This window comes from Pituophis catenifer, unplaced genomic scaffold, assembly GCF_029215685.1.
Source record: "Pituophis catenifer annectens isolate HBS135680 unplaced genomic scaffold, rPitCat1.0.hap2 SCAF_11, whole genome shotgun sequence".
NCBI classification, from domain to species: domain Eukaryota; kingdom Metazoa; phylum Chordata; class Lepidosauria; order Squamata; family Colubridae; genus Pituophis; species Pituophis catenifer.
In genome coordinates, this window is record NW_027256891.1 from 28,336,786 (window position 1) to 28,359,333 (window position 22,548).

A 22,548-nucleotide genomic window follows, 5' to 3' on the forward strand; every position below is an offset into this window, starting at 1 on the left:
GACGGCAGCAACCTTCAAGCCACCGCCCTGCTAAGCGCGGCTTCCTCGCAGGTGAGCGGGCCGGCCGGCGAGATCCATTTTCCGCCCCGGAGATGCGGGTTTGCGCACCGCCCAACGGCGGAACCGAGCCTGCGAGTTTGGCCCGCGCTCGGCTGCCTTTTTCTTGGTTGATTTCTTTTTAAGTAAGCGTAGCGAGTTCGTGATGGATGTTTGAACTTAAAGCCAAGCTAAATAAAGTAATAAGATATTGCGGCAAGACAGCGCATATCTACTCTGTATGATCTTATCCCAGGGCCGTCTTAACAGCATTATGGGCCCCGAGCAACGCAGTGTACTGGGCCCCTACGACAACTACTCACAGGAATAAAAATGTAAATGATCGATAAAATTAAGCATATATTTATTTTATTGACATTGCCAACAAAATCGGTGTTGAAACATTAAAAACATGCTGTGCAGCAACAACTAATCAACATGATAAACATTTGAGCGATACAGGAGGCTTGAAAAAGCAATACTCAGTAAGCCATACAGTTGCTGTATTTATAGGATACAAGGTGCATTGAAGGGTTAACATACTCAGATTAGTATGGGGCCCCTATGCTCGTGGGAGCCACGGGCAAGTGCCCATCAGGCACATGCGTTAAGACAGCCCTGTGCAAGTTGCAAACAATTTGTTAGTGAATTGTGGGAAGACGTGTAGTTGTACTCGTTTTCTATGCCGATAAAAGTTAAGTGTGCACTTGTGTGTATATATAAAAAAGAGAAGTCCACAAAAGTTTGGAAACTTTATAAAGGCACAGGTGATAAAATATACATGCCAAAATTGTCCAACCTGTTCTGCTTATGGGCTTCCAATCAACATAGTGGTTACTGGAAACCGTGGGTGTAACAAAACAGGCCAGGCATAACCACCTTATTAACTCATAACAGCTACGCTTATCAAAGTATCAAAATTAATGGAAGCCACTAAAATTCAGCTCAGCTGAAGAGAATTTATAAAAATAATATTAATTATTAACTTAGAAAAAAAACATGCCCTTTCTCCAAAGGCTCTAAGACAGGTTGGCTGATATAATTGATTACATGGTTCTAATAATTAAGCTTCATTCACAAATTGGCATTAGGATTACAAATAATGCCCCCCCCCCAGTATTATTTATTGGGGTTTAATTCAGCTGTGATGTCCGGCTTGCAACATGCATGTAAGAGCAGAAATCATGATTTCTTCCCATCCACCCACCCCCAGCCCTTGCAGGAAAGTAAAAGATGTTTTAAGATGGCCCACTGTGATCCAGTTGAGAGCAAAGCAGAGCTTTCTGGAGCTCCGATGAAATCAAGTTAGTCCAGATGTGCTTGCAACCTTCAGATTTCTGCAAAGAACCAAATTCCCCAATTCTGAGTTTGCTCTGCGCTTCTCTCTCCTCCGCCTGATACTGTTCAATTCCCACATGTGGGGCAAGTCTCCTTTCCTTCTGGTTGTCACTTTCTCCATTTACACCATGTTTGCAGGTTGCTCCAAGGACACTGAAGGCCCTCCTGCCCCCTCCCCCCCCGCTTCACAACCAGTCCTTAGCTTCTGTCCATGGACAAGTACCGGTAGATGGCATTTGGGATTCCCCAGGTGAGGCTTGAGCGGAGAATGATGAGAGATCCGCCCTTGTACAGCAGCCCGGCTTGCCTTCCCCGAGCCTCCCAGACCTCAGTCATCGTGGCCAAGAGGCTGAGGGTTTCCTGCCTTCCCACTTGGGACTGCACATTGACAATGAGGATGCCAAGAGGGTAGAGCAGCAGGGACACCAAAGTGGCAATAATAGTACCCGACAGAAAGGCTGGGATTGCAACAAGGAAGCTCTGAGTGGAGAGGCTGCTACGCAGGGGCTCTTCCAAAGCAAAAAAGAGGGAGGACCCCAGGCCATTGCGTATCAGGATGAGCCTGAGGCCTCGGTAGAAGCCGAGGCTGAAGCTCTCCCCGAGAGGGTAGGAATAGAAGGTGGTCAGGATGTGACGTGTGGTGGGGAATCTCTGGACCTTCCTCCCATCCTGGAGCACATTCTGCACCCTCTCGAAGGGACAGAAAACCAAGGCTTCCAAGAAGCCAGAAAACAGCCCAGCTATGGCTCTCTGGGACCAGGATCCCGAGGGCTGAGTCGAGAGGAAGCTGTAGAAGTTTTCGTAGGTGCCATACATCAATGTTCCTTGCAGCGTTTTGACCATGAGTGGTGGAAAGACGCCGCGATAGATTTGGGGGAAGCCTTCGTGGTACAGCTGGCGCACCGCTTCAGTGCTGGAGAAGGTGTGCAGTTGCTGGCGGAAGATAGTCTTGTAAATGGGGAAGGATACCAGGGTGGAGAGACTGTTGGAGACAGCGCCCACAAAGTAACTCTTGCAAGCCCTTTGCCTTTGACCCCTCTTGGTTTCGTCCTCCATCGATGCAGAGTGTCGGACTTCTCTGTGGGAACAGAGGCAATGCAGGAGTCACAGCCCTGGGTTCTGAATGGGTGAGTTGCCATTGTGGTGCCAAGCAGAGGAAAGATTTTAATTTTAATGAAAATATAATCCTTAAATAAAGAGGAATCTGTGCCCTTATGCCTGAAATTGGGGCCACAGGCGTTTTGCCAGGGAAGCTTGACTTGAGATATTCTCTACACAGACACCCCCTCTTTTGCAACCTTTGCTGAGGCAACCTCCTATTCACAAAAGGCTGCTTCTACTTCAGTCTCTTTATGCTCCAATAATCGGATGTTTCTCTTGGAGCCATATTTCTGAAGCTGTTCCAAAGTTGTCTACTAGACCCTTTACGATATAAATCCAATTGATTTTATATCCCTGCTCAAGCAGGAGTGTTTCTGACAATATGTCCATTTCAAAAGCAGGAATGAGGAGCAGGTGGGCCTTTTTTGGTTCAAAAGATAATGAGAAAATCAAAGTTTTAGTACTGGCTCAAATGCTGTCATAAAAATAATGTCAAATTAGCAGGACTCCAAGGGAGCAGGTGGATGCTCAGGGCCTTTCTACACCTCCTGATCTTTGCTCCCAGGCTAGCATTGCACAGCATATTTTTTTCATTAAAGGTTGCCGATTCTTTCCCTGCCGACTGTGGGGTTTTCTTAACCACAATACTCAAATCTGCTCTTACCAATTCTACTGGTTTTTTGAAACTCCTCAAACTAAGTTTATTAGAACAGTTCTTGCAGTCTGAAAAGATATGCTCCATTTTGTTTGGAAATGGGTTTGGATTCGGTGGATGCTAGAACTTGGTCCCTTCTCAACCATTTTTGGCTAAAAAAGGTTTTTTTCTCCATAGGTTTGGCCTCTGTGTTTCTTAGGGACCACTTCAAATCAACATGGTTTAATAAAACAATTGGGGAAATCCACTCCTTGGAGAACCGCTGCCCCCCTGAAGGGTTCTCAGGCAACAGATGGAAGTCAATGTAAGCCCGGCCTTTGAAGGAATTCTTCAAAAGGATTGGATCCAGTCTCCCCTCCATCATCAGTACTGCAATTCCAGGGAGTGGAGCATAGGGAAACCCTAAGAATAATTATGTCTTTGTTGCTGTAATAAATTATTCAAATTGAGCTGCTTTCCAAACTCTTCCCTGCAGTTCCCCTCTGGTCACCCAGGCAGCAGCAGGAGGGCTGAAGCCCAAAGGCCTCTGAGTCTCCCGGTGGGGGCGGGGGTCGAGATCCTCTGCAGTCCCTAGTCTGATCTGGCCCATTTTTCAACTCCACCCTTCCTTGAACAGCTTCTCCCCCAACCCTGGTCCAGGGCTACCGCACCGCCAGTCCCATGTTCTCCAGAGCTGCTTAGCCTTGAGTGCGCCAAGACCACTCTCCAGACCCGAAGCAAATTTTAATCCCACTTCCTTCAGAAATGCCCCAGGGGACGCTGCCCCCCCTCCCTGCAGCAGCCCAACGCCCTTACCTTCTTCGGCACGTGTCTCTGCTCCTTTGCACAGAGATGCAGACCATCTGGCTGGCACAGCATCCTCCCTGCTGAGAGCCCCACCCCCGGGGCTTCCGGTGTGGCGCAGATGCTTCCCACAGCACTGTCAAACTTCAAAGTGTATTCAGGCTACTTTCGTTTTGACTGCTTCAGTTTGCTAACAGATTGGGGGGTGGGAGGAAGGAGAGATTGGATGACATCTAATTGGACAATGTGACCTGCATTAATGGGGGGAGGGAAGGTTCTATACTTTAATTATACTAAACTGCCCAGGAATTACCCAGAGCTGCTTCTGCACTCATTCTGTGCTGAAATGATGTACTTAATAAAGTTTTGAGAGACTGGATCGTCCCAACAGCGCTTGCTTGTTTGGATTTGTGTTCGTGTTGTTGGGTTCTGACAGGCACTTCTGACAGGCACTTTCTTAGTGTCATGGAAGACTCTGTAGTGAATGCAGCAGCCTTGAGAGGAAAGGAGCATCTCTGGCTTCCCAAGGCAGGGGTCGGTAACCTTAAACCCTCAGAGCCACAAATGTCCTAACCAAAAGCCCCCCGTTCGATTCTGGAGCTGACTGGAAGTCCAGTTCCACCACCATAGTGTCTCCTCCTAGTGTGGTGTCCTTTTTCCTCTACTTGTCCTAACCAAAAGCCCTATCAATGGTGGAGCCGACTGGAAAATCTGCCCCTTGCCATAGTCTCTCCTCCTGGCACACCATGCCACCCCCAACCGGAAGCTCCTCTCAAAATTGTGATGCCGACCAACGACAGGGAGCTGCAGCAGAGGGATGAAACAGCCACATGCAGCTCCAGAGCCGCGGGTTGCTGACCCGTCCCAAGGGGATGCCAGAGAACAGTGGAAAAGGCTATACTCTGAACTGCCGAAGGGAAAACACCTGGGTCCGGAGGGCTACCAGAACCTTAGGACCGTAGAGGGCTAGAGGGGTAACTGGGGTTTTTTAGAGGATGCAGCAAGGAGCACACCCCATTACTGTGCTGCCATTTCCTCCCAGTTCTGCCTTGGTCGATTGCATGGGTTGATCTCCACAACTCGATGTGCAGAACACATCAACAGAACACAGTCGATGTGTTCTGCCTTGTCAGCAATACTTCCGTTTCAGCCAGAGGAAGGGATAAGAACAGTTCCTTTGCCACTGACTGTCACTGAGAACGGAGTTAGTTCTAGTCATATTTGCAAGCTCAAGAGAGCCTCCTTGAAATACTCTTTTGGCCGAACTCCTCTGGAGCAAAGGAGGCTGCCTGTGAAGCAGCGAGGCATCTCCTGTTCAAAGAGCTGGTTCACCCCTTGCTAATAAAATTGGGCCTGATTCAGCAACAGCCCACCTGCTTCTGCCAGATATGCTCTGCAGTCCGTTTGGGGACCCCTGATCACACCCAGAGAACCTTTCAGGATACTGCAAGACAGCAAGGCTTCCTAACTGGGTGGACCCAAATTCTGGGCCTGAACTGCCTTGAAGTGAAGGCAGGCATCAAATTATAGAGCACTCCCTCAACCAAGTGCCCCACTCTCAGCCTGGCAAAATCAGCACCCTAAATAGCAAGATGCTAGCCTCCCAAAGGAACACCAGTCTTACTGCCACAGGGGAGCAGAGTACCACACATCCATGGGATGTTAGTTTGACTTCCTGCCTTCCTGGATTATGTGCTTTCCAGACTGCGAAGGGTGAGGGCACACAGCCCCCCAACTCTGCAGACAAGAGACCTGCGTCCAGCCCTGTCCTTTGCCTAGTAAGCTTCTCCAGACATGTCAGCCATTGTCCCCATGGCTACTTGTCCCTCCCAGGAGAAGAGAAGCCCATAAAACAGACAGGAGCAGCATGCCCTCCCCCCCAGGAGAGATGCCCTTCCACAAGCAGCCTTCCTCATGTATTGGCAGTCAGTCAATCAGAATAGAGGTGGAAGGGAGCTTGGAAGTCTTCTAGTCCAACCCCCTGCTCAAGCAGATCCTATACCAGTGATGGCTAACCTTTTTGGCGCCAAGTGCCAAAAGCAATGCAATGCACGCTCTCCCCCCGCCCCTGCATGCATGACCCCATGTGCCCTCCCCACATGCCACGTGACCCCCACGCATGTGCCCCACCCCCTGCACATGTGCGCCCATCTCCTGCATGCGCCCCACCCCCCATGTCTGGCAGAGACCCGAAATCAGTTGGCTGGTGGGAGGCGCGCATGCGCAGCAGAGCTGAGCTGGGGCAACAGCTCGCATGCCTGCAGAGAGGGCTCTGCGTGCCATGTATGGCATGCGTGCCATAGGTTCGCCATCACGGTCCTATACCATATATATGTCCTTGGTGTGGCACAGTTGCTGACTTGAAGGAATACGTGGCTAGTTGCCTCATATGTGCCGCAGCAAAAGAATATGCGGGCAAATCACAGTTGCCAGCCCCCCCCCAGCACCCTGAAAAGATATCTCCATGGATTGAATTTGGAGGTGGTTTTCAGTTAATAATGGCTGCTAATTTGAAAAATAGCTTGCATTGCATCAAAGGAGGCAGCACATGTTCGTCTCCAACAGAGATATCTTCGTATATAGTCCCAAGGATGACCTATGAGTATGCTCACCCATATCGAAATCTATTCCTCCCCACTCTCCTTTATTGTTTTCACTGGTGGAAAGTGCTGCGCCCCAAAGAATCTTGCCGGAATATGGTGTGTGTGGGAACAGCATCCAGAAAGCTCTTGAGTTTTAAGGAAGAGTTTAATTCCTCCTGCTCTGAAGTTCTGAGTAACACAAATATCACAGTGGTATCCTAGGGATTCAGCTGAAGCGAAGCAGAGGCAGCAGGAAGGGCCCAAATAAGAAGCAAAGTAAAGATATATATGTAGGTATATAGATACACGCACACACGCCAGAGCAACTGGCATACAATCAAGAGAGCTGCTGCTCGGAACCCAGCTGAAGTGCCGTAGGATCATGCCCAGGCTGTAAGGACCTCTGCTTTTCTGGGAGCCGTATTTTTCCTCTCCTTAAATGCTCTGAAAACCTTTGGGATGGGGATAATGGTCTGCTGCTTTTGCCTCTCAAAGGGAGGCAGGCACCATTGCTCTGAAATGATTTCTGCAGCTGTCAGGTAGAAAAGTAGGCGCCAAGAGACACACCTGAAAGTAACAGGACAGAGAATGCCCCAGGAGCACAAGCTGCCTGGGAAGACTTTAAAAGGAAGGGGTGGTGGGGCTGGGGAGTGGAAACTCCAACCAGTTCCTTTGGAAATGAACTGGACCTAAAAGGGGTAGGGAGGAATAGGCAGGCAAGTTCCAGTCAAGTCCCCAAATGCTGGCATTTTTTTTGGCACAGAAAGGCCTTTCTCTGCATACTCTTGCACCAAGCGACCACTCTAGGTCTAACCAAAATGTAATCCTGACCTTCTGCACAACTAGCCACCACACACTTCCAAGTACACAGGGTGGATGCCGAAAACCACTGGTTCTATTCTCCAAGTTAAAAGAGGTGAATAATTTCACAAGAAGCCTAATTTGCATAAAAGCACCCCCATCAATGGACAGGCTGAGAATGTGAATCAGGATCTCCCCCACGCCCCTCCAAACACTGAGAAGGAAGAGTGTGGCAATCAAACAGGCAACATCTACTGAACTTAAAACAAATTTTGGTTTTTCAAAAAGCCACCCAAGCAGCAGCATCTACAATTATAGAGGGACATGACTGAAGAGATAAGAGACAGATTCCCCATTGTGAGTCCGCCTGATGGCTTCAGCCAGAATCATGGAGATGTCAATCACCTGCAAGGAAGAGGAAGCCACAAGTCAAGTTATCTGGAGCACACAAGCTGCCCAGACTCTTTTCCTTCTGCAGCCTCACCTGGATTTTAGGGCAGTGTTTCATCTTGTCCTCCTGGGGGATTGTGTTTGTGACTACAACTGCCTCAAAGCAGGCGTGGTTGATTCGGGAAATGGCTGGCCCAGAAAAGATCCCATGAGTCAGGATGGCATAAACTTTGGTAGCACCAGCTGAAAGCAGCCTGCATGGAAGAGAGAAAGGCAGTGTTTACTGGGTGCTCATCTCTGAATAAAGCAAGCATTCTACTCTGCCATTAGTAAAACAAGGGGCCTTCGCCATAGCCTTACTGTCCACAAGCACCTTATTGCTTTCAGCACACAAAAATGGATTCAAAAAAGCAGGATGAGGCCAGGGAGGAGGACGAGGAATCAGCCAGGACAGAAGTAGCCACCTGCCCTCTAGACCCCAGATGGCTGCCTACACTCTGGTAGGATACTCACTTGTCTGCTGCATGGCAGATGGTGCCACAGGTGTCTGCCATGTCATCCACAAGGATAGCCACCCGGTCCTTCACATCCCCCACCAACACCATGCGGTCTACTTCACTGGCCTTCTTCCTCTCTTTATGAATAAGGGCAAAGTCCACATTCAGCCGGTCAGCAATGGAGGTCACTCTGTGGAGAGATAGGTCCATACTGTCAAAGGTTAATACCTTTTCTTATGCCTTCCAGTTACATGGCAGCAACTCCCTGAATTCTTATCAGCACTGCCACCTCAAATCCATCCAAAAATACCAGGCTGAGCACGGCTATTGTGAACTCTGCCAGCAGTCCACGTAACCAACATGCAAATACAGCACAATGGCTGTCCTGCAATTCTCACAACAGAGCCTGCTTTTATTCTTTAGGAATGCCTAGATGAATTTTCTTTGGTGCCAGGCACATCATTACATGATCAGAAGAGCCCACTTGCTCCAATTCCAAGGTTCCAAGAAGCAACAGAGCCAACAGCTGGCCAAAGAAAATTCATTTCTCAAAAGGGTTTCCCAGTCAAAGCCTTTTATGAATGCAAACAGCCTCCTGCAACTGTGTTTTTAAAGGCCAATGGTCAGATGGGAACCTGGGTGTTACGCAGAGGACTGTCCTCTGCTGACTGAGGTTCTCTTTGATCTCTAGCACTACAAAAAGTCAAGAGCCAGGAAAAACATCACAGTGAATGCCAAAAAAATACAAGTGTGTTCTGAATTTGGAAAATGAATTTTGGCTACATCCCTTGAAGGAGGTCACAATTTGAGACTGAAAACATTCAACAAAATAGGCCTCCACCCAGGGGTGAAATCCAGCAGGTTCTGGAGAACCGGTAGCCGAAATTTTGAATAGTTTGGAGAACGGGCAAATACCACCTCTGGCTGACCCCAGGAGTGGGGAGGGAATGGGGATTTTGCAGTATCCTTCCCCTGCCCCGCCCACCAAGCCACACCCACAGAACCAGTAGTAAAAAAATTTGGATTTCACCACTGTCCTCCACCCCCAGTCGCTCCGGGTGTCTCACCTCTTGGCTCCCCCAGCATCAGGAGAGACAATGGTGCAGTTCTTCCACTCAACAATGTTCTCCTTGATCCACTTTAGGACAGCTGGCTCAGCGTACAGATTGTCCACGGGGATATCGAAGAAGCCCTTGGGGAAAGGAAGCAGCTCCTTAGCCCCCTTTCCGCTGGGCTTTGGGTCCATTTCCCAGAAGGCAGGAAAGGAGCAGAGCGCCCCCTTTCTCATATCCAGCCGGAGGCTTGAAGCCCCCAACCGGCCAGAGCAGCCCAAGAGCCCCCAGGGAGCTTTCTCTCCAGGCGGGGGGGGGGAGAGCCCTGCAGAGTTAGCCCCCGCCCCACCACGGCCCCAAACCTGGATCTGGGAGGCGTGCAGGTCCATGGTGATGATGTGGTCCGCGCCGGCCACGGAGAGCATGTTGGCCACCAGCTTGGCGGAGATGGGGGCCCGGCTCTGCAAGAGAGGCAGCGGCAGGTCAGGGCGGGCCGGGCACGGGCCGGCGGGAGGAGGGCGCGGCGGGGCGCGGGGCACCTTGTCCTTCTTGTCCTGGCGCGCGTAGGGGAAGCAGGGGATGACGGCCGTGACGCGGCTGGCCGAGGCGATCTTGCAGGCGTTGATCATGATCAGCAGCTCCATCAGGTTGTCGTTGATCTCCCCGCAGCCGCTTTGCACGATGTAGACATCCTCGCCTCGGACGCTCTCGCCGATCTCCACGCTGCGGGGGGGCGGGGCGTGAGGGCGGGGCGTGAGGCTCCGCCCCTCCTCCTCCCTCCCTCCCCGCCCGCCCCCGCGCACGCGCCGCTCCTCACGCGCACCAGGTCTCCTGGTTGGAGAACTTCTTGGTGACGACCTTGCCCAGCTCGAGGCCCAGCCGGTCGGCGATCTTCTGCGAGAGGTCCTGGTGCGAGCTGCCGCTGAAGATCTTGATGTTAGGCATCCTGGCCAGCAGCGGCGGCGGGCAGCGCGACGCGGCGGAGGACGAGGCGCGCTCCGCGGGCCCGCCGCCTTCCTGCGGCACCGGCAGCAGCTCCGCCGCCTCCCTGCGGCGCTCCCGCCCGCCGCTCTCAGGATCCAGCAGCAGCCGCAGCAGCGCCGCACGGCCTCCGCCTTCCGGGCGCCGGCTCCGCTTAGAAGGACGGTGCGACGCACGGGCGGCCCTCGAACGCGCAGGCGCCGACGGAAGGGCCGCGCGCGCTAGTCCGCCATCTTGGTGCCACGCCCCCTTTGTCACCTCACCGCTCCTCGCCTGGCAACGCGCAGGCGCGCGCGCGCGGGGAGGGAGGGGGCGGGGCGGCTGAAAGGAAATTTCCCACGCGGCAGATGCGGAAGGAATCGGTTTACTCTTCCGGGTTTGCAAAAGAAAACCTGTTTGTTCCGTACACTGGCGGCGCGGGGGGGGGGGGGCGGCGGAAGGAGGTTTGGGCCCCCGGGGGCGCAGAGTCCGCACGAGGCGCTGTGCTCGGCTACCTTTGGAAGCCGCGGGCGGATCCCGCTTGGCCAAGCCGCCGAGAGGCTCCCGGGCCTCCGAATCCCGTCCGGGGTCGCGGGCATCGCGCGGAGGCGGCGGCAGCAACAGTTCCCGCCGCGAAGCTGTAGCCGTTCCTGGCCGTGGCAGACGGAGGGAGAAGCCGCTTCCCGCTTAGATGCCGAGGCGGCTGCCGGCCGAATCTGCTCCTTTCTGGCGGCCGGAGGGAGACGAGGCCTCGGGGGGCGGTGGGGGGGGGGCGAGCAGGGGCTCCCGACTGGGGTTCCCCTGGTCGGAGCCGGGGCCTTTCGCGGTTTCGGCCCTTGAGACGAGCCGGTCTGACCCCGGGCGGGCCGGGAGAGGAGATGGGGCTCGCGGGGCAAATGAGGCGTTGCAGGCCGGAGACAACCGGCCACGCCCTCCTCGTTCTCCCAGCGGCTCGTAGCCCTACAGGCGTTCAGGCACTTGGTCTAGACTGGGCAGGCGGTGGGCTCCGGCGACAGACACTGATTTACTTGTTCATCAGTGTCTTCAAGGACCGTGTGAGAGTGTTCACCACGGAGGCCGCCGATTGGTGGCTCAGCTGCTCAGCTTCCTGATCCCCTCGGTGGCCGGTTCGGGCGGTGGATTCCTCAGCAGCTCTCAGCAAGAAGGTGTAGTTCCTCACAATCTCTTCAACTTTGGCCAAGAGCGCCTGGCGCTGAGACCCCGAGCGCACCACGTTCACCAGCCGCACAAAGGTCTCAATCAAGCTTCCCAGGACTTGGAAGCTGCTGCTCACTGCTGACAGCATGCGGGTTGGGCTCTTGTTGACCGCAGCAACTCTGCGGCAGGAGGCCCGGAAGTCCTTGAACTTAAGGGCCAATTCTTGCTTGTACTCGGTCAACTGAGGGAGATATGACTTGCCTTCCTGAGCCTCAGGGCTCACGATACACTGCCGAAGGATTGTCAAGAGTTCAATGGTGTCCAGTTGCACAGCCAGGAACCCATTGGGCCAGGTGTAGGTGCGGCCTTTCAGGGCGTGGATCTTGGCCAAACTGCCCTCAAAGGAGGAGGTCCGCAGGTCTATCTCCTGGGTCTGGTTGTCTGGAGTACTGCAGACGCTGGCATCCAGAACTTGGAGAGTTCTGCTGACCACTGGGATTGGCTGGTGGCCGATCTTCCCTTCTGGGAGGATTGGCATGGGAATAGCGTAAGAAAGCTCATCCTTTTCACTCCCATCATCGGTCATGTCACACTTCCTGTAGTAGAAGCAGTACCGGAAGGAGCAGCACCTCTCCCCGTCTCCATCCTCCTCTGGCAGTTTGTGAGGGCTCGGATAGATGTCCTCCTGAAAAGGAAGCATAGCACCGCCTTTCTGGCTCTTCTCAGTCACTTGAACATAAGAGGGTTCTGCTGTTGTGGGATGGGGGTCCTGCATTACCTGGCTAGTGGCCTCCCTCTGCTTGCACAGGTAATGGCTCAGATAGCCTGGAGAACTTGGGGATGTTTGCTCCATCTTTTCAACTTCGCTGACGCTATAGCGCCGCATCAACTTCTTGTAATGGGATGCTCCTACGCACTCCCCAGGAGAGGCACACGTGGTCAGGCACGACAGGCTGTTTTCAAGGTCAGACCTGCAATCCCTCGACTCCAGGCTCGTGGACCTGATCCGGCTGCCCTTGAGAGGGGCTCCGGTGGAGGACTTTCTTGGCCCTTCTGCCTGCTGTGGCTCTCTGCCCCTGCTCTGCCTCTCCAGGCCTGATGCTGTGGACTGGCCGGGCAGGGGCCTGGTGCCACGGCTGAGCCTCTTGCAGTCACAACTCCGTCTCTGTTCCCTGGACATCCCTGGCACAGTCTGCACAGGGCTGGTCCGGACCTGGCAGGCGCAGCGCCCTGTAGCCGAGGGGTCCAGACGGTCCGGAGACACAGGGTCTCTCCTGGTCTTTGGCTTCAGCAGCTCTTCCAGGAATTCAAGCTCGTACTGCCTCACTTTCTGCAGCTGAGCCTGCCGCTCATCGGTCTCTCTCTTGAGTCGTGTTGGGAAAGTGGCAGAAATGAGGTTCTTGAACCGGAACGATGCTTTGGGTACTTTAGGCTTAGCCGGGAGATCTGAGTCTGGTGGTGTAATGGCCAGTGCCTTTTCAGACCTTTTTAAAAACATGGAAGTGGAGGGCAGGCTTTCAGTCTGAGGACCTGGAGGGGCCTTCCCCTTCAGAATCTCTCCTCCGGGACTACTGAAGGTCTGTGGGCTCTTGCAGGGTGGAGGCCTCAGGGCACTGTGGCTGTTGGCACCCATTTCATGCTGTCCCTTTTCCTCCTGGCTGATGAGCGTCTCCCTCTGGCCAGGTGGCCTGCCACCCTCTTCCTCTTCCCCCAGCTGCCCTGCCCCCTCTGTCCTTCCCTTTGGCTGGCAGCTCTGGAGCACCTGCTTCTCCTCTGCTGCTAGCAGGGGAGGGGGAACCACCTCTGCGGGGCTGCCCGGGGGTCCTGGGTTCTGCTGGCAGACTTCACCGCTTGGCTGCTTTTGAGAGCAGGGAAGGCTGTGGGGGAGCCGGTCCAAAGAGCAGGGCTGGGGACTAGACAGCAGCCTGTGGTCAGGACCCCAGGGGGGAGCACTGCCTTCAGTTGGCGAGGGTGCTGCAGAAAGGGAGGCTTTGTGGCCGACTGTCTGCAGACTTGATGTGACGAGGACAGGAGCTGCTCTCTGGTCCTGCTGCCCACTCTCCGGGTGGCTGTTTCCCAGGGCAGGGATGCCCATGGTGTGGGGTGCTGCAGCTGCCTCACAGAGGAAGGAACCTTTCGGCTCCGGCACTGCCCCTTTGGCATTGGGCTCATTGAACTGCTGAGAGGGCGAGGACTGGGCGCAGCCTTTCTCTGTTTCTTGCTTGTTTGTAGTGCAGTTGGCATTGGAGGTCTGGTCTGGCTCTCGATACCAAGGCGGCCCTTTGGTGCCACCAGCCTGGATGCGGAAAGGAAGGTCCTTCCGGGCCAAGAGGGCTTCCTTGCTGAGCTGCTGAGTCAGGAAGAAGGCAGCATTCTGACGTTGCTGCACAGCTGCGAGAATCTCGGGGACGTGGGGGATCTCGGAGGAGTTGGTTTCTTGGCCAGAATCCATCGATGACTCTGGGGTGATGGCAGCCAGAACGATGAGGCCTAGAGGAGAAGAAGGCATGCTCTTTAGTTGGCGGGGAAAGCCCCTCTCTTCCTGAAGGAGGCTCAAGGCCACCCTCAGCCACTGGATAAATTTGGCTGCTTGGCCTAGCCAACCAGAGAGGGCAAAAGGAAAGGGAGAGTACCGCTAATTTAAATGAAAGGAATATGTCTTGTGTGTGTGTGTGCGTGTGTGTGTGCGTGCGCGTGCGCCACCGCTTCAAAGGCAAAGCTGCTCCTGTGCTGAGGGGGAAATGGGGGGGACTGTAAACAAGCGGTAGACAGGAGGAGGAGCCACGTATGCTGGCTATTGCTGGACTTCTTGTCTTTTTGGAGGCCCAAGTTCAGGCATGGGCTCAGAAGGAATTTTACAGGGTTGTCTGGGCTACCAGCTCAGCTGCCTCTGAATGTGCCTACGCTGGCTGGCGGGGATGGTATGGTGGTCTTAATGTCTCTTAAGAACCCTTTTTTGTGCCACATTCTGGCCTCTTCCCTGAGGATGGACTGCTGCAGCCTCTCTCTTTCTAAAATGGGGTTGCAAAGGCAGTCTATCCAATGTGCAGCCGATGGCTGCCCTCAGAGCTCTTGGGAAGGCTCCAGCCATTGACTGCACCTCTGACCTGGGAATGACAGTCCTTCCGCCACCACCACCCCCTTCCATATGCAGCTATGCCGCTGCCAATGCCCCTCTCTTTGGACTAAACTTGCAGGTTTTGGGGGCTGCTGCTGCTTTGATCAGTTCATTCTGATGGGAACCACCTTAAAAGGAAGGGGGTACCTGCCGTCTGCTGCGGCTGAGGGTGCACACCTTCTTCTGAGGCTGCCAGCGCTTCCAGGGCCTGCAGCGTGGAAACCAGAGCATCGTCTAGGTCCTGGGCGTGATCTCGAACAGTCCGTGTTTGCATGCTATCTATGAGCGTCACAGGGATTTCCTCGTACAGGAGGCCGCAGAGCTGGCGTCCTGGCTCCTGCCCTTTTGCCATGGCGATGGCGGCGGCTGCCACCCGGCGTTTAGAATCATCCTCATCAGAGCTGTTGTCTTGGAAGCCAGGAGGCGGTGCGGCAATGGGGAGAAGGGATGTAGTTTCATCATCCTCTTCATCGCTCCCTGGAGGGGGGAGGGAGGTCAGGTCCACCATGTTGTCCTGTGTGGGGCCGGGATTGCTGCTTCGGTGAGGGGTCGGCTGCTGGCGCTTGACTTTGGCCTTGCAAGAGTCACAGTACAGCTGCTGGGGCTGGCTGCCCTGCTGGCTGTCCAGGGTGTACGCCCTGGCTCTGTTGGCCCAGTGCTCCTGGTCTGGGCCGTGGGGCTCACAGTCCTGGGCAGCCCCATGGCAGTCTCGCCCGGAGCTCTCTGAGGTGGGATCCGATTTGGTCCGGGGCCGGGACTCCTCAAAGAGGATCAGGTTTTCATTGACGTCAGTCCCGCTCTTACGCTCCTTCTTGTGCTCCCGCAGGTGCAGGTAGCAAAAGCTGAGGAGCTCCGAGCCCAGGGGATCTGGGGGGCTGCCCCCTCCGGGGCTAGGGAGAGAGCCTCCCAGGAGCCTGCTCTCCTTCTTAGCCAGGTGCCCTGCTGGTGCCGGAGGTTGATGGCCGAGGAATGGGCTGCTGTCTGGAGCAAAACACACATTGGCCGTTAAAACATGCACTCCTGCCGTGGCTCCCAAGAAGGGGACTGGTGGACAGGCAGCCAAAGAATCCAGTGCCTGCCCACTTGGTGGGAGGACCAGCAAGGGACCCCGTGAGCAGAATAAGCTGAAGAAGATGCTCTTGCCACAAATTTCCCCTCTGCTCCTTGCCCTCCTCCCCACTTCCTGCACTTCCAGCTTAATTCAATTCAATTCAATTTATATGCCGCCCCTCTCCAAAAACTCAGGGCGGCTAATCACAGAATGGCCAGTTTTGGAGCTCTGCTGGCAAATGGCTTCCCATTGGAAGATTTGGAGCTGTGGTGGGATGTCAAGGGATGGACTGCCTCCAACACACCCGTAGGAAAATCAAATGCATTGAAAGAAGAAGGCGGGGCTGATGCCTGGCCACTGTTCTCCCAAACTGACAGGAGTTTACGTGGCCAGAGGAGGATTTTCTTCCCCCTGCATTGCCCAGGCTCTCTCGACTGGTCCCTCCCTTGAGCAAGAGCTGAGCTCAAGGCGCGGGGGGGCCTTGAGGATGTGCTGCTTGTGGGGGTGGCCACTGTCCTGGCAAGCCTGCTGCTTCCCTTCGAGGGACCTGGGCAAAGACCCTTCTGGACTCTCAGAAGAGCCACAAGTGGAAGCGCAGAGTGATTGCTGGGGAATGTTCACAGCTCCCTTGCGAGACCCGATTCCTGGCTCCTCTCTTGCCCTCTGTCTCCTCCCAATGACACTCTGCACACACAACCCCCCCCCCCATGCTCAGTGAGCCTGTCTGAACAGTTGCAGGAGGAGGAAACGGCGAGCAAAGGCGGGGGGGGGGCGGCAGCTGCTGCTGCCTGCAGCTCTGTTGAGCAGGAAAGCTCCGTGCCCAACACATGGGTGCCTCCACCTCAGCCTGGCGAGGGGATCCCCATGCTTGAGATGTCCCAACTGGGCTGCTGCTGCCTACAGAGCCATCTGGGGAAAGGCCCATCCCTGTGTTGAGGGATAACATGAGAACCTGACCAAGGGGCACAAATCTCGGAGGATGAAACGCACCTGCCTTGGTCAGTGGAAGCGGTGGTGGCTGGCTGGTGTGTCGGGAAAGGATCATCCGCTTGGAGTCCACCAGAAGGCGGCAGTAACCAGCGATGAGGCAGGTGAAGTTGGTGGCCTCTGGCCATTCCATTAGAAGCACCAAAGGCTGGGAAGGGAAGAGAAGCCAAAGGGTCAGAAGCCTGCCCGGCCACGGGATAACCACCTCAAGTGGGAAAGGTGACGTGCCTGGCCATGAAAGGCTCCACAGGTGTCCTGCTCAGGAGACCTGCCCTTGGCTCGCCTTCCAATTCCAACAGGATGGCAGCCAGTGGCAGCAGCTGGAGCTACCTTGGTGTCTAGGATGCTTGTTTCCACCCGGGCCACCCCCTGGTTCTCCCTGAAGAGCTGGATCTTGCTGACTTTGCTGAACTCGGACAGCACGGTGGTGAGGTTTGTCTTCAGATCAATGACGTGGCTGATGCCGTGGCGAGGCCCCACCAGGAGGGTGGTGGCTGGCTGTTTCTCATCCTGTGCGGGACGAGATGCCAGTCAGAGACAGAAGGGCAGAGGCAGGCCTTGGGGTCAGGCTGGGGGCCTGTCGCTGCGCTCTTCCCCTCCCTTACACGCCAGCATTACTGTACCAGTCCCACAGTGCTGAACAGGACGCCTGCAAAGGTTGGCAGCTCGTTCAGGATGCGCAGGTAGTGGAGCTTCGCTTGGGTGGTGGTGATCTGGGGAGAGAGAAATTGTACCCTTCTATCTCAGAGCGCCAAGGGGCCACGATCCCCTCAAGAATTATTCTGCCCTGGCAACAATGCAGAGTAAGGATGGCTTTTCTGGAAGTTGAAGCAGTTCAGCTCTAGCAAACGTCCTTGGCTTGACTAATGCAATGTATTCTGCCTGGGTTTTGCTGTGGCAGCCAAGCTACGAACAGATACAACCTAGTCCTGCAGTGAGAGACCAGCACTGGCTGCCAGCTGTTTTCTGAGCACAAGATCAAATGCCGGCATTGACCTTTTAAAAGTCTAGATGGCTTGTGGCCCAACCGCCCGAGGGACTATGCCTGGTTCAGCAGGAGGCACCCTCCCAAAGGCCAATCTGCTGCTGAGTGCAGAGGGGGTGGCTTCTTTTGCAGCACTGCTGACCCATGCTAGATTGAGGCCTCCCTTGTGCCGGGTTTACGACTGCTGATATGGAAACACATTTTTGTGGAGGGAGGCTTGGTCAGCTTTCTCCTGTCAGCCTTAGCCCGCTTTTGTGAAGGTAGGAGAGATTTTTTCCCAGAAGAAAAATCTGCTTTTGGACTTTCTAAGAAGTTTGTATCCCGGCCCCTTCTCTGAATGGAGAAAAAGGGGTTAAGTAACAATCTCACAGGGAAGTCACCAAGCTAGAGACCAGGAGATGGTGAGTTCTAATTCCCCCTTAGGCATGAAAGCTGGCTGGGTGGGCCAATTCATCTCTCTCAGCCCAACTTGCCTCATGGGATATTGTAGGGAAATAGGAGGAGGAAAGGGTATGGAGTGTGTTTGCCACATTGAGTTATCTATAAAAATAATAAAAGACAAGAAAAAAATGGTTTTTCTGCATCAGCTTATTTTACATTTTATATAGAATTGCCTATTAATCTTCCTATGCCATTTCCCACTATTTACAGAGGAATGTCCAGGGGAAAGACAGTTTGTAGAAAAAAGAAAGCCATTGTACAATTTTTCTTTAATAGATTGTGCACATGTAATGGCATGTCTAAACACATGACCCACCTAATAATCAGGACTAAAAGCACCCAAATCCTGGCACCAGAGAATAATTTGTTTCCAGATCCAGTTTACCTTTCAGCAAGAAACTTGGTTTTGGTAACCAAGAAATTGATTGGATTGCTATATGTTTAAGTTGCTCCTCCAACAGCCTGCACAGAGCAATAAAACCACAGAGGTCCATCTAGGTGCCCTCTAGCCCTCCTCCTATGAGCCTTGTTTAAAAGGATGCCAACTTGGCCGGAAAGGAGACTTTGAGGGTGGGGAGGAGGCAGCACCACTTTGGAAGGCCTCTGGGAATCCTCTGTTTCAGCTCAAAGATGCCTTTTGCTCACAGCCTGTTGAGCACCCTCAACAGGCCAGAGGGGTCACTCTGCCCCCCCTCCCAGGCAGCCATCTGGGCCCAGCAGGCCATCCACCCTCCCTGCACCCTGCCTTGCCTTGGTGCCCCAGGGGGGCTGGTTCTGATGGGCCTTCAGCTGCTGAGACAGTGCCTTCCGAAGGCTCTTGTCTTTGATGCCTTGCAACAGCGAGGGGGGCAGGAAAGGCTCCAGGCCCCATTCCTTCCTAGCAGGAGGGAGAGAGGGCTGGTGAGGCAGGCCATGCGGGGTTCCCTCCTTTCCCCCTGCCCTCCCTGGTCTAGTGGGGACAGGGATAGGACCCTCTGGCTTGCTTGTGGCATGTGGCATCTACTACCAGGGAGGCGGGAAGGGCAAATGGTCAGCAAACGGCCAGGGAAGGATTGTTGGGTCAGATCCTGGGGCCAGAGAAGGCCGTAGTGGTGTTGCTAGAACACCACTATGAAGGCCAGCTTAGTGTGTGTGTGTGTGTGGGAGGGAGGGAGGGAGACTGAACACTCAGAAGGGGCTTGTGGGTGGCTGGGGGTGGAGGGGGAAGCTGCTGCAGCTTTCGCTGCTGAACTTACTCCACGTTTTTGAGAGAGACTTTCTGGCTTGGCCGTGTGGCTGAAACCGTGATGTAAATATGCAGGGCAGTCAGGCCAAGCAGCATTTCCGGCTTGGGCTCCATTCCAAATCGCTCCCTGATCACATCGTTGCGGCTCTGTGGAAAGAGAGTGAGGCTGCTCAGAACAGCTGCTTCCCTGCATCCCCCTCCGAGAAGGTCCTGCCCAGGTCTTGGCAGCCCCTCCGGGAGTGCTGTGGAGCAGCACCGCTGGGCTCCCCGGGTGGCTTGCTAGTGGTTGCAGACCACCCTGGGCCAAGGCAGAAAGAGGGCCTGCCCCTCTGCTGCGAAGCAAGCAGGAACCTTGCGCTGCTGGTAGGCAAGAAGGCCCTGCACCTGGGGCTCTCCCACTCTCACCTGGATATACAGGTACTCAAAGGCTGCCGGATCCCTTCGCAGCAGCTCCACGGGGTCTTTGGGAAAGAAGCTGACTCGGAAGAGGCATCGCATTCCTTGGTAGTGTGTCCTCTGCACCACCTGTGGAGAAGCAGAAGGGAGCTTCCCTGCAACCCTTGGTATCGGGAGGCCTGCATCTGGCAGATGTGGTCCCTACGTGGCAGACCCGGATGGGAACTGGCTCGCCTTTTCTAAGCAGAGTGGAGGGCCCGGGATGGCATCCTCTGCCTCCCTAAACACTGTGCCAGCTTCAAGCCTCCTTCAGTGCTCTGCTTCATTCCCAGGCAAGACGCTTGGCAAGATTGCCTTACAAAATCTCCCCAGGGCTGGAAGCCTTCCAGAGCAGCTTTCCAATTGCAATCTTTGCTTGAAAGCCTCCATGATGGAGTTTCCATGACTCCAGAAGGCAAACTGTCCTTAATAGCTCCTGTAGCCATCAAATTGCTCCATTATTTCAAGCTTGGATCTCTCTGGAAAGCTCCTACCCGATGGTTGGTTGTTCTTTTACCCTACAGAGAATAAAGCACCCCCCCTCTTTTTCCTGGGATAGCTTTTTAAAGTTTTGACAGCTGCTGTCATGTGTGCTTTTGGCCTTCTCTTAGGCTAAACATACCCAGTTCTTCGTAGCATCTAGTCTTAACTAGTTTTGTTGCTCTTCTCTGTTCCCCTCCCAATTCCTCAGCATCTGTCTTGTATTTTGTGGAACAGAACTGGACACCGTATTCCTGGTGTGGTTGACCAGTGGTGGCATCATCTCAGCATCCTACCTCTGCTGATGCAGCCCAGCACCTCACTGGCTCTTTGAGAAGCTAAAGCACACTACTGGCTTCCACCAATAATATGGAGCCGTGAGCTGGTCTTCTGAGGTGTAAACATTCCAACCCCCCCCCTTTTATGTTATCTGCAGCCCCTCTATCCCTCTCCTGCAAGCCATGCCAGGAGCCGAGCAGGCAAGAGGCCAAATTCCTGCAGCAGAGAAGAATGAACCAGTGGGGTTGGGGGCGCTTACGTGGGCCAGGGGCTGTTTGTCCTGCAGAAGGAGGAACTTGTGACTCTGTTCAGGGCTGGAGTATTCCAGGACCAGGGAGAAATGCTCGATCTGCCTCAGGGACAGTCGATCCTGCAGGGTCATCATCACATCCTGGCCAATGAGGAAGAGAGGAGCTCATGGGAGGGAAGGCTTCAGTGCTCAGAGATGTCCCCCCTCTCCCTGGAAGGCCCAGCGTGGTGTGGTTCCCCAGGGACAGGGGTCCAGCAGTTTAGCACCACCACCCCATTTCATCTTGGCTGGATCATTTGTATTGTGCCTCTCCCCACCAAGGAAAGCCTGCTCAGGGCTAGGCTGATGGGTCGCCTGGCTCCTGTGGTGGTCCCCTACCTTGACAGTGGTTCGGCCATCAAAGGTGAAAGACTTGATCTGTCCGTTCTCAAGGAAAACCTTCAGCACATTTGGAATCAGGAGAAGAGCTTCCTTCTTCAGCATGTCCTTGGGGAACAGGAGGGAGCCCATCCACCCACGGAGCGGGGGGGGGGCAGAGAGAAGAGGGGGTTGAGGAACAGAAAGGGGGAGGGGGTAGAGGAGACTGCATCAGCCACACTTGGGTTTTAAGGATCAGCCACTGTGGGGGAACCGACTGTGGTAGGAGACCCCGGAGGATTGGCCAAATGTGTACCCCTGCCACACCGATCTCCAGGGATACTCTCAGCTGGGCCGGCAGACGAGAAGGAGGCTGGAGGCCCCCAATGGGCAGAGGCTCGAAGCAGGGAGGTGGCTGCAAGCATGCATGGTCCCGGTCTCTGTCGGGAGCTGCTGCTGGGGTGTGTGGGGAGATGTCAGCTGCCTCCTGACTGGCCCAAAAGAATTGTAACCATGACCTTTCACATGGACGGGAACATAAATTGAAACAGTTGCCTCCAGATCCTGGGGAACTTTGACAGATGTCCCCAGAAACAGCCTGACCCCCTTTACTTCTATACCAAGTTGAGATATGTGGACCGTCTCAATTGTTTCAAAGGGCCTTTTCCACCCCACATTGGAGTTTCTGGGCGTGGGAATCGGTACATAATGCCCGTTTCATCCACTGGCCTCAGCTGTGCCTCCTACATCAGTTGAAAAGATGGCCCCTGGGGAGCTCTTCCCCCAACCTTGCTGTGAGGGAGGGGGAGATGAGCCGAGCGTTCTCAGGAGCTACACAGAATCCCCTGGGGAGGCACTCACGGGATCCGTCTCGCCAATGGTGACGTGTTCCGAAAAGCGAACTTTCACTGGATTGGACCGCAGTTTTGCTTTTTTGGCCGCACTGATAAAGGCTGATTTGGGGGACTGTAAAGAGAACACACGTCAGATCAGCTCTGCCCAACCAAACAAGCCTACAAGCCGAGGAAAGTTTCCTTGGGCTGGACATTCTTCCCGCCCCCTCAGGTTCTGATGGCCCAGGTTCTGATTTGCCTCTGCTGCTTGAGGCCAGGGGGCATCTGGCCATGGTGCTCTCCAAAGGATGGCAGCTCAGTGCCTGCTTGGCTCTCTTCCCCTGAGCTGCAGCCTCTGAAGGAGAAAGGCGCTGGCTGTCCAGGGCCTTCTCAAACCGGCCTTCGTCACTAAAGGCCGTACTGCCACTTGGGCTGCTGCTCTGCTGGTGGTCTGGGAAAGAAATGCCAGCAGTTGTCTCTTCCACACACCCCTGCCCCCAGAGTGAAGGAGCCCCAAGAAGGCAGGAGAAAACCCAGGCCCAGAATGTCCTAGGGATGCCATAGTGGGTGGCCAGGTGGCTCCCCATCACCTCCAGTTTATCAACAGAGGAGAAAAGCAGTGCTGTCTCTAGGCCACAGAGCAGCTGCATCACCTTCTGGATGGCATTTGCGAAAGTGTGAACTCAAGACCCTGGCCCTTCCAGGGGCACCACCACCGTAGTAGCCAAGATTGGTGGCGGCGGCTGCTAATCAT

At 54.4% G+C, this 22,548-nt stretch overlaps 3 protein-coding genes across 4 annotated transcripts; all 3 read right to left on the reverse strand.

Moving 5' to 3' along the window:
• Positions 1-1,572: 1,572 nt before the first annotated feature.
• SLC25A53 (solute carrier family 25 member 53) lies at positions 1,573-2,840 on the reverse strand. Its single transcript, XM_070952028.1, has 2 exons — positions 2,829-2,840; positions 1,573-2,454 (listed from the first exon to the last, which is right to left on the reverse strand). The coding sequence occupies exon 2, from the start codon at positions 2,428-2,430 to the stop codon at positions 1,573-1,575; it is 858 nt and encodes a 285-aa protein (XP_070808129.1). The 5' UTR covers positions 2,431-2,454; positions 2,829-2,840.
• A 3,802-nt stretch (positions 2,841-6,642) lies between these two features.
• Positions 6,643-10,446, reverse strand: PRPS1 (phosphoribosyl pyrophosphate synthetase 1). 2 transcript variants are annotated; one of them, XM_070951703.1, is made up of 7 exons: positions 10,059-10,442; positions 9,775-9,958; positions 9,598-9,696; positions 9,251-9,375; positions 8,200-8,373; positions 7,781-7,940; positions 6,643-7,701 (listed from the first exon to the last, which is right to left on the reverse strand). In XM_070951703.1, exons 1-7 carry the CDS (start codon positions 10,178-10,180, stop codon positions 7,609-7,611), a joined length of 957 nt encoding a protein of 318 aa, XP_070807804.1. In that variant the 5' UTR covers positions 10,181-10,442; the 3' UTR covers positions 6,643-7,608. The 2 variants fall into 2 exon arrangements, with proteins under 2 accessions (XP_070807804.1, XP_070807803.1); XM_070951702.1 differs by having other exon boundaries at positions 9,598-9,958; positions 10,059-10,446.
• Positions 10,447-10,772: 326 nt separating this feature from the next.
• FRMPD3 (FERM and PDZ domain containing 3) lies at positions 10,773-21,927 on the reverse strand. The gene is made up of 11 exons (XM_070951998.1): positions 21,823-21,927; positions 20,983-21,090; positions 20,614-20,745; positions 19,566-19,685; positions 19,171-19,307; positions 18,686-18,812; positions 17,133-17,222; positions 16,840-17,019; positions 16,513-16,657; positions 14,619-15,452; positions 10,773-13,843 (listed from the first exon to the last, which is right to left on the reverse strand). Exons 2-11 carry the CDS (start codon positions 21,085-21,087, stop codon positions 11,220-11,222), a joined length of 4,494 nt encoding a protein of 1,497 aa, XP_070808099.1. The 5' UTR covers positions 21,088-21,090; positions 21,823-21,927; the 3' UTR covers positions 10,773-11,219.
• Between the last annotated feature and the right edge of the window lie 621 nt (positions 21,928-22,548).